Source organism: Astatotilapia calliptera, chromosome 22 (genome assembly GCF_900246225.1).
Source record: "Astatotilapia calliptera chromosome 22, fAstCal1.2, whole genome shotgun sequence".
Taxonomy (NCBI): Eukaryota; Metazoa; Chordata; class Actinopteri; order Cichliformes; family Cichlidae; genus Astatotilapia; species Astatotilapia calliptera.
The window spans coordinates 32,650,981-32,666,357 of record NC_039322.1 but is presented as its reverse complement, the minus strand read 5'-3'; the positions used below and the strand labels follow the sequence as shown (position 1 = coordinate 32,666,357).

The following is a 15,377-nucleotide window of genomic DNA, read 5'->3' as shown; positions in this document are numbered from 1 at the left end:
TGCAACTGGATTGTGTGAACTGATATTTTAAATAAATATGCTTTTCTGATTTATCTCCAGATGAAATGGATAGATGAGTCTGGCTAAATTGTTCAACATGTAAAACAAACAATGTCAGACAATGTTTAAAGATAGATGTGAGGGCGGGGTTCGCCGGTGTGTTTGTGAACAGGACCCAAAAGCAGACGCTGAGAGAGGAACTGCACGTTTTCAACAAAAAATGAGCCTTTATTATGGCTGATTGTCATGAACAAAAACTAGGAAAGGCGAACAGGGCAAGTGCGAACTGAAAAACATAAACTGGAAAACTACAAAAACTGTGACGAGACTGATGACTGACGAGACTTGGAGGAAAACCAGATGACGTGACAACGAACAAAGGAAGACAGGACTTAAATACACAGGAGGTGATCAGGGGAAGCTCAATGCAGTGGTGATGGGATTCATAATTAACTCGTTTGGTGCTCACAAACGTCTTTTGACGAAATGTCAGGGAACTTGACAAGAATTGGAAGCACCTAAAAATAATGTGACCCTTCTTATTATAATATTGCGCCAATCTGATTGCACTTGATGCAGTTTTTATTGCATCATCCTGGTAGTCAGTGGAGCTTGAAAAGAACAGGACTTCAAGTTTCCTGAAGACATTTTACCTCTCAATTTGCAAAAAATAAATAATAAAGACTCAACAGCACTAAGTCCTGTTGCTTTTAAATCTGTTTTCACCTGTTTAGCAGGAGTGGAGCAGGTGGAGGTTTGCCTGGTGCCGCAGCAGTCATGTCAGTGGGCGGGATCCGGGGGTTTCTCTGTGAATGTCACGTTCCCGTGGCAGCGTGCTTGGTGCTCGCTCAGATTTGAAATTTAATTTTTCACTGTAGAAAGAGGTTTTCTTCCCACACAGAGTGTACAGCCAACGCTAATGTTTTTGTCACTTTTTAAAACTCAAAGTAGTGTGAGTACTTCCAAGCTTTAAATGCTGCATGGTCGTACTCTCTCCTGCACTCCATATTATCCATTGTTGATCTGTTGCTGCCACGAACGTCGCACACTTGTATGTCATTGTCATGAGACACTCTCACAAACAAAAACACCGTTTAGTAACGCGGCAACGAGGCATGCTTATGGGAAAGTAAATAATCTAACTACTTTTTTCAATAGCAATCCCTTACTTTACTCGTTACTTGCAAAAAGTAATCGGATCACGCGTTACTGCCCAGTTTGCAATAAGAAATATTTCTGTTCTATCTTCCAATGTACACATACACAAAAAACTCAGCAAGGCTTTAGCTGTCAGTTGAGAAAGCATCACGCCAAAAACATCAGTTTAGACTTGAGAAACAGAAGTTTTGATTCTTAGAGAGCACAGTGGAGTAAGAAGTATCATCAGAATAAGACTGGTAGAGGTAAGAAGCAGAGGTGGGACCAAGTCATTGTTTTGCAAGTCTCAAGTAAGTCTCAAGTCTTTATCCTCAAGTCTCAAGTCAAGTCTCAAGTAATGTCAGGCAAGTCAGAGTCGAGTCTCAAGTCACTGGTGTAAAAGTCCGAGTCAAGTCATAAGTCTGAAATTTTGAATTTCAAGTCCTTTCGAGTCTTTAAAAAAAAAACGAAAAAAATAATGTTGCAGTTATATGCTAAATGTAAATATTAGACCATGTAATTTTTAAATCTGTGTTTTTCTCAACACATGACAAAATAGTGAACTTAGAAAATATACACAAATTGTGAAATTGCACCTCTTTAAAATGCAGCTCAATTAAACCTAGCTCCAAGAATAGTTTTCACCGACAGTTCTGAGATAAGCTGCATGTTATTCTTGGATGCGCTTGTAGGACTGGCTTTAAAATCGCATGACAAAAATATCATACATAAATAAATGATATTTTTTAAAAAATATAATTAAAAAAAAAACTGCATCACCAACGTAGCCTGGAAAACATTTGCTAGTTAGATGAAGTCAGCTATCTCATCGTAGCATATTTATATGCATATTTATAAGTATAGTAACTTCCGGTCACTGCAACAAGCCCAGGTACAGTTTACCGACGGATGGGTGCAGGACCTTGAAATGCACCGTGTAGAAAGTAAAGACCATCGTACGTATCATAAGTTTACCAGTCTCACAAATCGTCGTCATAAATACACATTCGTTAACCGTTTATTAATAGGACCTTTGAGCTCAACGGTAATTAATTAGCAGTGGAAATAATTTCTGGTAGCATCACAGAAATGTAGCAGTGACAATAATACTGTATGCTGTAATCGCACTGGACAATTAGTGATACAAAACAACTGTTTTACCCTGTGAATAAAAGTATATGTTTTTGTCAATGTACCATAATAACAGAAGCGAAACACAATATTCTGTCAGGACAATTCACTATTTATGCACAATAAACAAAGGAGCATAGCGCGACAATTTCTGTTCAGCGCCAGACTTGCTTGTAACCTATATCACCAATTATGTTAAGAAAAATGACGCATTAACTACAACAGCAGACTGACCTTTGTGGAAATGCTTGGAGCAGACTAACCTGTGAGCTGGAGTGTTCTGGGACGTTATAATTGGTCTTTGAATGGCTGCAATCCAGTCGCATCTTTGTTACTTCGGAAACATGGCTCGAACAATTTCTCTTCAACGACGTAATCCGATAACAACCGATCTCTTTACCCGTCGGCTTCCCGTGGCTGTCATGCGACCGGCTATTGCAGTTAATAATACAACAGCTTCTTGACATTTTTGTGTTTCTTTTTATCGCTGTGTGACTGGTTTCAATTGAAAGCCTGCGTGCGCTAGTACCGCTTGCCACAAGTTCCCAGAATCCTTTGCGGTTCTACCCGTGAATGACGTCACATTTTCAATCTCTATATAATATGCATGTTAAATTTTATATTTGGGGTAAAATATCAAGTCTTTTCAAGTAAACCGGTTCAAGTCCAATTCAAGTCCCAAGTCATTGGTGTAAAAGTCCAAGTCAAGTCACAAGTCTTAGAACATTTTTTCAAGTCAAGTCTAAAGTCATAAAATTAATGACTCGAGTCTGACTCGAGTCCAAGTCATGTGACTCGAGTCCACACCTCTGGTAAGAAGCAAAAGATTTTAAGCACTGCCTCCATAAGACTAAAGTGAACTTTACTGATGAGGCCCAAAGTCATGATTTCATCCTGTTGAATGTTTGTGAACTGAAGACCGAGGTCCGTGCCGAAGACGATCAAATCTGGAGGAGATTCGTCAAAGAAGAATGAGCTGGGATTGCTCTGGAGACATGTGTGAGACTTCTGCAGGATGTTATCCAGCAAAAAACGATACGCAATTAACTGTTATCATCAAGGGGGAAATTTTTACATTTGTCATGTTATTCCACAAATTTTATTAATATTTTAAGTAGACATTTTAGAAACATGTTATAAAACGTCATGGAATTTGTTTTTACAGTGCAGTGTGTTCACTGCGGCTCTATCAGATTTTCAAGGGTACTCTGTGTGTGTGTGACATGTCAGTGATGTACTTTCAGGTGTCCGGAGAGTGTTCGTCCAGACACTGTCAGGCCATGTTTGCTGCCATGCAAGAGAGACTGTATTGTCACCCCATACAGTGATTGGAGCCCCTGTCCATCAACATGTCAGACAGGTAGACTCAATGCACACATTAATGCTTCTAACAATGTTAGAAAGGCCACAAACAGCTAGAATGTGCCTGTGTAAAGCAGGCACCCCAATAATAAAGCACAGAAAATATGCAAATCATTATTTTAGCTGTAGCAGATAAATAATAGCAGCAGCCTCTTCACTGAAAAGGAATATCAGATATCCCAGTTCTCTTGTGAATGTTGTGACATGTTTAATAAATGCCATGGAAATGCAGTGTTTCCAACAAAGGTTCCCAGGGTTAGATCCCCAAGGATGTTACCTAGTGGAGATGGCAAGCAATGTGGGAGAAGACGTTTGACGGTCCAGTTATTGTTGTTTTTGTTCTTTTTAAGCTAAGGTATGATGAAAAAGGATTGTATAGCAATAGTGAGGGTTATTTCGGTGGAGGCTGACACTTCTGATGTAGCAGCTGCTTGAATTCAATTCAGTTCAGTTTTATTTATAAAGCATCAAATCACAACATCAGTCCCCTCAAGGTGCTTTATATTGAAGAGTCTTTACTTTATATTGCAAGGTAAAGACTCTACAATATAAAGGAACACGTTTCCATGTAAATATGGAAAACCAGAAGCCAAACAAATGAGTCACTCTATTTCATTCAATCTGCACACAATTACAATTTCATCTCTCTTATACAAGCTTTAATAGAGTGAATGTTCCAGAGACATCTTTGTTGTTTGTTACATTCTCAGATCCTTTGGTCACGTTGAAGTGTGCATTAGGCTTATAAGATGCTTACTTTTAGAAGTAATAGTCCAGCTGCAATGCATCCCCAAACCATTTTCATCCTTAATAAATTATCCAAACTCAATCACTGGAAGCTTTAACCTGATATAGTAATCCTGATAGAAGTGGACTTCCTGTAAAGTCAATTATCTCTAACTGTCAGGTTGTATTGGATACCATAGAGCAGATAATGGAGATGACATTTGAGATTTCACTCAATTATATTAGCCTCTCCTTGAAATGCTGTCTTCTTGTACAGGGTGAGGAATTACATAAGTATGCTAGATAGGCTAATAATATATATTCTCAGAGGACACCAAATACATCCTATCTTTAAAAAACAGCTTTAAAGATTCAGGGCATATTGGTAACTTCAGTTTAAAGGATCAGTGTGTTCTCTTGTGGCTTCCCCTAGGCGGTAACACTAAAAAGAAGCAATACAGGAAACGGCTCATCATCCAGTTGCCAGCTAACGGAGGACAGGACTGCCCTGAGGTACTGACCCAGGAAAGAGATTGTGAGACTCCCTCTGTCTGTGAGGGATACAGGTATGGGTCCTGTTCAATAAATACGCATTCATGCATGAATTTAAATGCTATTAATATAGTTTAAATCATTGTACACCGCTCAGACACAAAAATATAAGGAATACTTTTTAGATCAGAGAATAGCATCAAGTCAGTTAAACATCTGGGATGTTGATTTGGTAACTGCATTAAAGGGGCAACAATGAGAAACCCCCAAACAGGAATGGTTTTACACGTGGAGGACATTGACATTTTTTCCATCCTCATCATTTCTGTGTTTTTTCACTCAGTGTCAGAAGAGAACCACTTTTGTATCAGTACTAATGTTATGTTGAAATGTGTGTGAAAAAGCCATTCTTAACATGAACAACCGAAATGAACATGGCTCAGGAAAAGGCAGACGACTACTGTGTCTGGTTGGGGGTGAGCGGAGGGAGACGAGACAAAGGACTCATTGTGAAAATCCAGACTACATATTACAAATATTTATTAATTAAAGAAAAGAGTTTGCAAAGAAGAAATGCATCTTGAGCTGGTTCTACGGTAAGCTGAAGGCTCTGCCTCCTGTTTTGCTTTTAAATATCCCAGGAACCACAAGCGAGCCTGTGGGCTGCGAGAAAAGTGCTCTATTGGGGTGATATGGTACTATGAGTTCATAAAGATAGGATGGGGCCTGATTATTTGAGACCTTTAGTCCCCGTCAGCACACTCGCTGCATCGTTTTGGATCAACTGAAGGCTTTCCAGGGAGTTTTTAGGAAATCCTGATAATAATAATAAAACGATAAATGCATGAACTATTTTTTCAGTATAACTCTGAGAAAAGATGATTCTAATTTTACAGATACTCTGCAACGACGAGTGCAATATCTCCAAAATTAGAATCTAAAATTAGAAACACTCCAGCATAAGATAAGCATTTTTATTGTCAGTGTTGCAGAAGCAATGAATAATAGTGTAGCAGCATAAAGCCAAAATATTATTTACATTATATAAATATAATGTCAGAATCGACTCCAGCATCCCTTACAGTGCTGCAGAAGGTCAAGGTAATGCCAGCAAGTGTCTGTCATTTTTATGATCCAGTGCAAAAACCTAGAGGCCATCCAGGTCTTTATATCTTTAAGACATTCCTACAGTTTAACTATATTATGAACACAGGGATAACACACACATATTAATTAAAATGTCTCACACATGTCTCAGCCTCCACCACTCTCAGCACTGGAGCCCCCCAGGGGTGTGTTCTGAGCCCCCTGCTGTACTCTCTGTACACATATGACTGTGTGGCCACTACCAGCTCCACCACCATCATTAAGTTTGCTGACGACACCGTCGTGATGGGCCTGATCTCTGACAACAACGAGACGGCCTACCTGAAGGAGATTAGGAATCTGGAGAACTGGTGCCAGAGGAACAACCTCCTTCTAAACGTCAGTAAGACAAAGGAGCTGATAGTGGACTTCAGCACTAAGCAGGAGAGGAACTACCAGACCCCCGTCATCAACGAGTGCCCAGTGGAGAGAGTGGACAGCTTCAAATACCTCGGAGTTCACATCACGACCAGGAAGGCTAGGCAGCGCCTGTATCACCTACGACAACTGAGGAAGTTCAGGGTCTCTCCAAAGATCCTCAGGATTTTCTATACAGGTGCTGTGGAGATCGTGGTTTGGGAACAGCTGTGTGAAGGACCAAAAAGCTCTCCAGAGAGTGATCCGTACAGCAGAACGCTGCTGCAGGATTGCTCTCCCCCCGCTTCAGGACACCTACACCAGGAGATGCCGGACTAGAGCAGCGCAGATACTGAAGGACCCGTCCCATCCTGGCAACAAACTGTTCCAACTTCTGCAATCTGGTAGAAGGTTCAGCATCATCCGGGCAAGGACAGAGAGACTCAAGAGGAGCTTCTATCCCCAAGCCATCCGTGCCCTAAACACACACACCCGCCCTCTCACATCATCTATAATTGACTGAGTCAGGACTTCCAGACACTAAACCAAGGCACAATGTACATTTCAATTCCTTTAATTTTAAATATGTTTATATTGTCTATCCTGTAAAATAGTCAGATGTCTATTCATATTAATGTACAGAATTCACCTGCTTGCTGCTACTACTGCACATTCACCCAATGTATATACTAGAGATGGCACGATACCACTTTTTTATGTCCGATACCGATATCATAAATTTGGATATCTGCCGATACCGATATGAATCCGATATAGTGTTTTTTTAATCAAAAAAACTGTTTTTTTTAAATATCTTGCTGCATTTTGTATAAGTTCATACTCAAGTTTAAAACAACAACTACACTAAAGCTATTCTGTTACACCTGTATGCAAAAAAAAATATTTCATAGTTCAGCAATACTGATCAATCTAATAAACTTAAACCTACACCATCCTCCCTATTCTGGTATTTTAAAGAGTACTTAGCGTAAATATTAAGCAACCCAACTAATAGGGTTCCAACTCCCAGCAACAACAAAAATAAAAAAATAAAAAAATAGGGAACCACCCCTCACGCTCCACCTCATGATGCTTAATCGACGTAATCAACCTTAATTTGATGCAGTGTGAAAAAAAAATGCACAGAAATCAATTATTTTTCAAGAAATATTAAATAGATTCAACATCTTTCTTCAACAAAATTGCAGACTGCACAGATGGTACCTTCCCAAAGGAAAAAGTACTATAGCTTACTAGGGTATATATATTAGACTTAATAGTCACTATATACAGTAATTGACTTCTATTCATTTTACATCAAATTAAAACTTTGGGTGTCAGATAATTATTTATTAAAAGCTTGACATTTGAAATGAGAATAAGAAAGAAAAGTATGTCTTTGTGCCCCCTTTTCCCTGTTAATGCCCTATCGGCCCCCCTGGCTAAACTTTGCTAGATCCGCCCCTGCACAGTTACCAGCGTCAGCTACGTAGAAAAAGATCCTGAGTAGAAAGTAATATTAAATAAATTCTAACAACAGCTGATCAAGCTTAAACGTGCTGCTGTTGTTCAGCCGCTGGTTTCCTCTTTCTGGTGCAAAGTGGGCCAAAAGCAAACAAGAGAGACGGACTCGCGACAGAAAAGCCGATCAGCTGATCATTAAGCAGTTTCATGATTGAAGTAGCAGCAAGAGGAGGCAGTCGCTCCATATATCGCTTGTTAAGCTTAATGCAGGAATGCTTTACAAACATTCAGAGATGGACTTACACACTTGCTTTACTTCTCTCGGGGATAACTTTGTCGGAAATGAAATGCCGGGTTGCTAGCGAAGCTCCACATGCTATCCAGACCACCGACAGGTCCCGCATGCCACAGCCGCTCTATCACGTGATGCATACTGCTCCGACGTGCTAACGTTCTGAGGCGAGTTACGGCGTGTTGCAAGTTTTGTGAGGTGCTTTCGTGATATTTAATGGATCGGATTACATGTTTTATTTTTCTCCGATATCCGATCCAGTAATTTAGGTCAGTATCGGACCGATACCGATACGTAATATCGGATCGGTCCATCTCTAGTATATACTACATATATATATGTATATATATATAATGTTTTTCCTCTACACCCCCCCCCCCAAGTTTTTTGCACATGTCGAGGAGCGTGTCAGGCTACATTTCACTGTGTGTTATACTTGTATAACTATGCATGTGACAAATAAAGAACCTTGACCTTGACCACGCAGGACCTGTCATGGTCCTGTCACATCAACACCGTGGTGAAAAAGGCTCGTCAGCGTCTCTACCACCTCAGACGCTTGAGAGACTTCCGACTGCCCTCCAAGGTGCTCAGGAACTTTTACTCCTGCACCATAGAGAGCATCCTGACGGGAAACATCTTAACCTGGTTCGGGAACAGCACCATGCAGGACAGACGAGCTCTACAGAGGGTTGTGCGGTCAGCTGAGCGCACCATCCGCTCCGAGCTCCCTGACCTGCACTCAATCTACAGCAGGCGGTGCTGGACCAAGGCCAGGAAGATGGTGAAGGACCTCAGCCATCCCAACAACAGACTGTTCTCTCTGTTGAGGTCAGGAAAGCGATTCCGCTCCCTGAAGACCAACACAGAGAGACTGAGGAGGAGCTTCTTCCCGCAGGCGATACGGTCTCTCAATCACACCACCACACAGTACTGACCCACACATACAGTTCTTACACACACACTGGACATTCTGGACATTGTTTTCACTTCATCACTTAAATCACTTTAAGCATATTTGCACTGCACAAGACATAATGTGGATTGCACAACACTGGTCACTATATTCTTCATTTCCAGTTAATACTTGTACAGCTGCTGTTATTGTGTGTATATTTATTTATATTTATATTTCTTCATACATTCTTATATAGTTTTATACTGTGTATTGTGTATTTTGTTGTACAGTTATTTTATTTTCAACTTTAATTTATATATTTTATCTTATTCTTTCCCAGTTAAATTTACCCTTCATTCTAATTTGTGTTGTACAGTTATTTCATTTTTAACCTTAATTTTTTATATTTTATTCCTTCCTAGTTAAATTTACACTGTATAATTTTTCATATTTATTTCCTATCTTATTCATAGCCTTTTCCTTTTGTTTTCTTTAGGTCACGAGCAGTTGTCTAAGCATTTCACTGCATATCGTACTGTGTATGACTGTGTACCTGACAAATAAAATTTGAATTTGAATTTGATTTGATTTAAAAGGTGATTATCGTCTGCAAAGCAATGAAAATATATGCTGTGCCTTTGAATGATATTGCACAATCACAGAAATTAATCCACTGTCAGAGGCTACAAGAAGATGATTTGACCTTCACTAAAGCTGTTTCTGTACAGTTATGAATTCTGAATGAAACGCTTCAAATAAACTGTTCCTCTGCAGGTGAGCAGTTAACTGGTTTCATACTATTCTTTTATGAAAGTTTGAGATGAAAGGAAAGTTGGAGATTGGTGCAGCTAAGCCACCCGATGGCTTTTTAAGTCATGGATTAATTACTGCCACCGTAAAGGCTCGTGGTATGTAGCACATTAATATACAAAGATAAATCATATTAATCTGATAACATGTATTATCTGATAATACAATATATTTAAAGCCAGTCTAATAAAGTTTGTTAATCCTAACTTCATGTTTATAATAAACAAGCTCCTTCACAAGTTAAAAAAAAAGTGGGGGGACTTTTTTCACTCAGTACCTGCCAAAAACTAATATGCAGTGCTGAATATGATGTTTTCTTGTGATGGCCAAATATGAACAAAGTAGACCAGTTCAATTTTCATTCAAGACTTCTCTTATAATGTGTTTTTTGACAGATGGAAAACTCATAAGTGGCGAAGATGTCAATTGGTTCCATGGTCTGTTCGTGAGGGCAGTCCTGGGAATCAAGAGCTCTGTGGGCTAGGTCTCCAGGTTCGAGGTGAGGACAATCTCACACACACACACACACACACACACACACACACACACACACACACACACACACACACACACACACACACACACACACACACAGAGTAACGTGGTAAGGGACCAGAGTGCCTGACTGCAGCTTCACAGATAATGAGCTAATCAGGAGTGTTTAGACTATGGAGCCTGAGTGTGTGAATAAAACACAGGAAAAAGAAATAGAGCTCAATATATACATTTATATATATATATATATATATATATATATATATATATATATATATATATATACTATATATATTACTAAGTGTTTTATCCTATTGTAAAGTGTCCTTGGGTGACTTGAAAGGCGTTCATAAATAAAATTTATTATTATTATTATTATTAAACACCCAGCACGCCCCTGCGGGCGGTTTATCCTTCAATCTCGGGTCCTCTACCAGAGGCCTGGGAGCTTGAGGGTCCTGCAGTATCTTAGCTGTTCCCAGGACTGCGCTCTTCTGGACAGAGATCTCCGATGTTGTTCCCGGGATCTGCTGGAGCCACTCGCCTAGCTTGGGAGTCACCGCACCTAGTGCTCCGATTACCACGGGGACCACCGTTACCTTCACCCTCCACATCCTCTCGAGCTCTTCTCTGAGCCCTTGGTATTTCTCCAGCTTCTCGTGTTCCTTCTTCCTGATATTGCTGTCATTGGGAACCGCTACATCGATCACTACGGCCGTCTTCTTCTGTTTGTCTACCACCACTATGTCCGGTTGGTTAGCCACCACCATTTTGTCCGTCTGTATCTGGAAGTCCCACAGGATCTTAGCTCGGTCATTCTCCACCACCCTTGGGGGCATCTCCCATTTTGACCTCGGGACTTCCAGGTTATACTCGGCACAGATGTTCCTGTACACTATGCCGGCCACTTGGTTATGGCGTTCCATGTATGCCTTGCCTGCTAGCATCTTGCACCCTGCTGTTATGTGCTGGATTGTCTCTGGGGCATCTTTACACAGCCTGCACCTGGGGTCTTGCCTGGTGTGATAGACCCCAGCCTCTATGGATCTTGTGCTCAGAGCTTGTTCTTGTGCTGCCATGATTAGTGCCTCTGTGCTGTCTTTCAGTCCAGCTTTGTCCAGCCACTGGTAGGATTTCTGGATATCAGCCACCTCCTCTATCTGCCGGCGGTACATACCGTGCAGGGGCCTGTCCTTCCATGATGGTTCCTCGTCTCCCTCCTCTTTCTTGGGTTTCTGCTGCCTGAGGTATTCACTGAGCACTCGGTCAGTTGGGGCCATCTTCCCAATGTATTCTTGGATGTTCGTTGTCTCATCCTGGACTGTGGTGCTGACACTCACCAGTACCCGGCCCCCTTCCTTCCGCTTAGCGTACAGCCTCAGGGTGCTGGACTTGGGGTGAAACCCTCCATGCATGGTAAGGAGCTTTCTTGTCTTTATGTCAGTGGCTTCTATCTCCTCCTTTGGCCAGCCTATTACCCCAGCAGGGTACCTGATCACGGGCAGGGCGTACGTGTTGATGGCCCGGATCTTGTTCTTACCATTCAGCTGACTCCTCAGGACTTTCCTGACCCTCTGCAGGTACTTGGTGGTTGCAGCCTTTCTAGCGGCCTCTTCATGGTTCCCATTTGCCTGCGGGATCCCTAGGTACTTGTAACTGTCCTCTATGTCTGCAATGTTGCCTTCTGGTAGTTCAATCCCCTCAGTTCTGACTACCTTCCCTCTCTTTGTTACCATCCGACTACACTTCTCCAGTCCGAACGACATTCCAATGTCATTGCTGTATAGCCTGGTAGTGTGGATCAGTGAATCGATGTCTCGTTCACTCTTGGCATACAGCTTGATGTCATCCATGTACAGGAGGTGGCTTATATATATATATATATATATATATATATATATATATATATATATTATGGTATTGAGGAATGTATACAGATGTACAACAAAATAAATATATGCATATATATCACACACAAAAATAATGGGCTGACCAGGGCTTTGATGGCGGGAGTATAACCTGACCTAAGCAAGGTCAAAAAACATAAATTATCATTCGATATTAAACTGAAACAGCGTTCTACTGTCATGATAAAACAAATAAATCCATAAATTACAAAGTCAAATCATTAATGCCATATTTCATACAATAACCAATAACCAAACAAATTACAACATCTAATTCTTATAATGATATTCATTCAAAATAATATAGAAAAACATTCACATGGGTCTCATCAAAGTAAAGTAAATTAGCAATAAAGCTAATAAACATTATCCAAGGTTAATTAAATATTTACAAAACAGATTTAATTCTAGGTGTTGCGCAACAAGTTTCAATATTCTAAAATAAATTTAACGCAATTCAAAACTCCCATAGGCCATTCTGGCATTTAATCAGAGTAACAAAAGACATCCAAAACAAACAAAACTGAAATCAAATCACTCAACTCTTGAAACGTTAATTTAACATTCGGCCATAGTGGGAAAAAAACAAAAACAACAATATTCAATAAATGTAACCAGTAACTGCACTTAGTTGTCACCAGACTAGCGTTAGCTTACCGGTGTTTTAAATGCGCGACCGCGTTCCTCCGCCACTGCCTCGTTTGAGTTTAAATATAACGGTGTAGAGAAAGAGTTGAGCGCGCACAGGCAGAAATGTTAAGAGCGCAAGCAACACATTGCAAGCAAGCGCAAATGCAAAAACCGAGCGAGAGGGGCTGCTGTTGTGTGTGTGTGTGTGGATAATAGCAAACACTGAAATACATTTTTTGCAATTTTGTTCACTTTTCTTCGCTCAAAATACATTTCTTCTCAAAATGCAACTCGTGCACCTGCAATTTTTTTTTTTATGTGCGCTCAGAATAGTGGCACAAAAATAACACCATAGTAAATGGACTGATTCTTATATAGCGCTTTTCTACTCTCCTGGAGCACTCAAAGCACTTTATACAAGACTCCGCATTCACCCATGCACTGTTTTCTATGCCTTTCAGTGCTTTCTAATTAATTAACTAACATTCATACTTGATGGATGCATCGGAGAGTGAGTGGGGGTTAGTATCTTGCCCAAGGATTTTTGACATGCAGAGTGGGGGAGCCAGGGATCAAACCACCAACCTTCCAATCAGTAGATGGCCTGCTTTACCTCCTGAGCTACAGCCACCTCAAGTCTGGGTCATTTGCTCTGTCATCTTACCCCCCCCCAACATATATAATTAGCTTCACATAACAAATACTTTTCAAGATACTTGTTTTTCGTTTGCAATTTGGTCCAGGCCTAAAGTCTGAGGCAATGTTTTAACATTTAACATTTTCATTGGCTTTTTTGTTTCTTTAAACAATCAAAGTGAATCACAATGTGTAATTTGAGACAGATCAAAAAAGTGTGCAACTATTGGGTAAATGAAATATGAAAAAATGTAGGCCATCCTCACCTGCCAGAGACAACTAGTGATAACTTCTGAATAGTATATAATATTAAACAGGTCACAATAAAATAATGTAAATTAAAACATGTAGAACTTTTTTTGCATGAAATTCTTTGGCACAAAAATTAAGAAAATAGTATTTTCATTAAACTTTTATTGTACTGTATTTTTCAGACCATAAGGCGCATCGGATTATAAGGCGCACTAAGCGAAACAAAACAGTCAAATAAGTCACACTTTACTCAACTCATTCTTCTTGCTTCCTCCACTTCCATACCATTGATTCATTAATGTTGAATTCTCTGGCTGCTGCTCTATTCCCATGTTGTTGCAGTATATTAATGACTAACCTCGTATTGTGGATGGATTATCTCAGTTGTTCTCCTGACTGAAGTTTGGTCTGTTTACAGCATCCTGCCATGCAATTGCATTTGTCCCTAACCATTGGGAACCCTCATGTTATCCAGTGGAAAAAAGTTAGCATTCATCCTCCAGTGTTGGCTAGCGACACATAGCTGTGTCGCTAGCCAACACATAGCACATCATTATATACCAGCTAGCCCAACTTCAGTAACCCTGCAAACGTCACTGCTGTTTAGTTTTCTGTCTTCATTTATATTGGAAGTGATAGCAGAGCTGTACGTTTGAATTTTTTCAGAAATCTCTCAGTCAAACATGCTATATCATGTTTAGGTGGAAGCTAGGGAGCTAACGTCCTGCTAACTTCTAATTCCGTTAAATTTAATAAATTCTGTTTTCATGGATGCCTAGATGTTAAACTTAATTGTTACACCTGGTAAAGCAGCAATGATGATCATTTTATTAAAGATGAAAGAATTTAGACAGTTTTTAACTCTCAGTGATGCTGCAGTGTTCGTTTGACTTTGGGACCTGAAGAGACGGAGTTTAGGACCCAGATTACTCCGCGAGGCTCCTGATCACTGTAGCCATTATGCTCTGAAAATCCATCAAGTGGTGCGGCTTCTTAGCTTACCAAAGTCGTATTAAAACATTTTTTGACAGATTTTTAAGTGCTGTGTACCACATAAAATCAGTTCGAGATCAGTAAGCACAACCAGAATTCATACATAAGGTGCACTGTTGATTTTTGAGGAAATTAAAGGATTTTAAGTGTGCCTTAGAGTGTGGAAAGTACGGTAGTTAGTAATTATCATTTTATAGTAGTGTGTATTCAAATATGGGAATTTTTAAGAGAGCTTGAATTTTTTTTTGTATTTTAGCCAATACTTAGAATTGGCAGGCACTAAAAAAGGAAAAAAAGAGTTCATCCACCTGATTACCTCCACCTAAGCCTCAGCCTCCTTGGCACTGCCCCTCAGACACCACACCCCTGCCACAAGGCCATTGCCAGTTTCCGGTTATCTTCACCCCGATCCTTGGGAGGTACCTGTAATGGTATACTCTGGCTCTCTTCCACAGCGTGTCTTTTGTCCTGTCTCCCCAACCAGTCATGGTAGATGGCCCCGCCCCTCCCTGAGCCTGGTTCTGCTGGAGGTTTCTTCCTGTTAAAAGGGAGTTTTTCCTTCCCACTGTTGCCAAAGTATTTGCTCATAGTGGGTCATATGATTGTTGGGTTTTTCTCTGTATGTATTATTTTATTGTAGGACTGTGCC

General features: G+C 40.3%; 1 protein-coding gene across 2 annotated transcripts in view; it reads left to right on the top strand.

The window, feature by feature from the left end:
* Nucleotides 1-15,377, top strand: part of thsd7aa (thrombospondin, type I, domain containing 7Aa) — a 169,833-nt gene that overhangs the window by 110,434 nt on the left and 44,022 nt on the right. For both annotated transcript variants that reach the window (XM_026157251.1, XM_026157250.1), the window contains exons 9-11: nucleotides 3,513-3,628; nucleotides 4,790-4,922; nucleotides 10,211-10,314. In XM_026157251.1, the coding sequence (XP_026013036.1) occupies nucleotides 3,513-3,628; nucleotides 4,790-4,922; nucleotides 10,211-10,314 (353 nt within the window). The remainder of the gene's footprint in view (nucleotides 1-3,512; nucleotides 3,629-4,789; nucleotides 4,923-10,210; nucleotides 10,315-15,377) is intronic.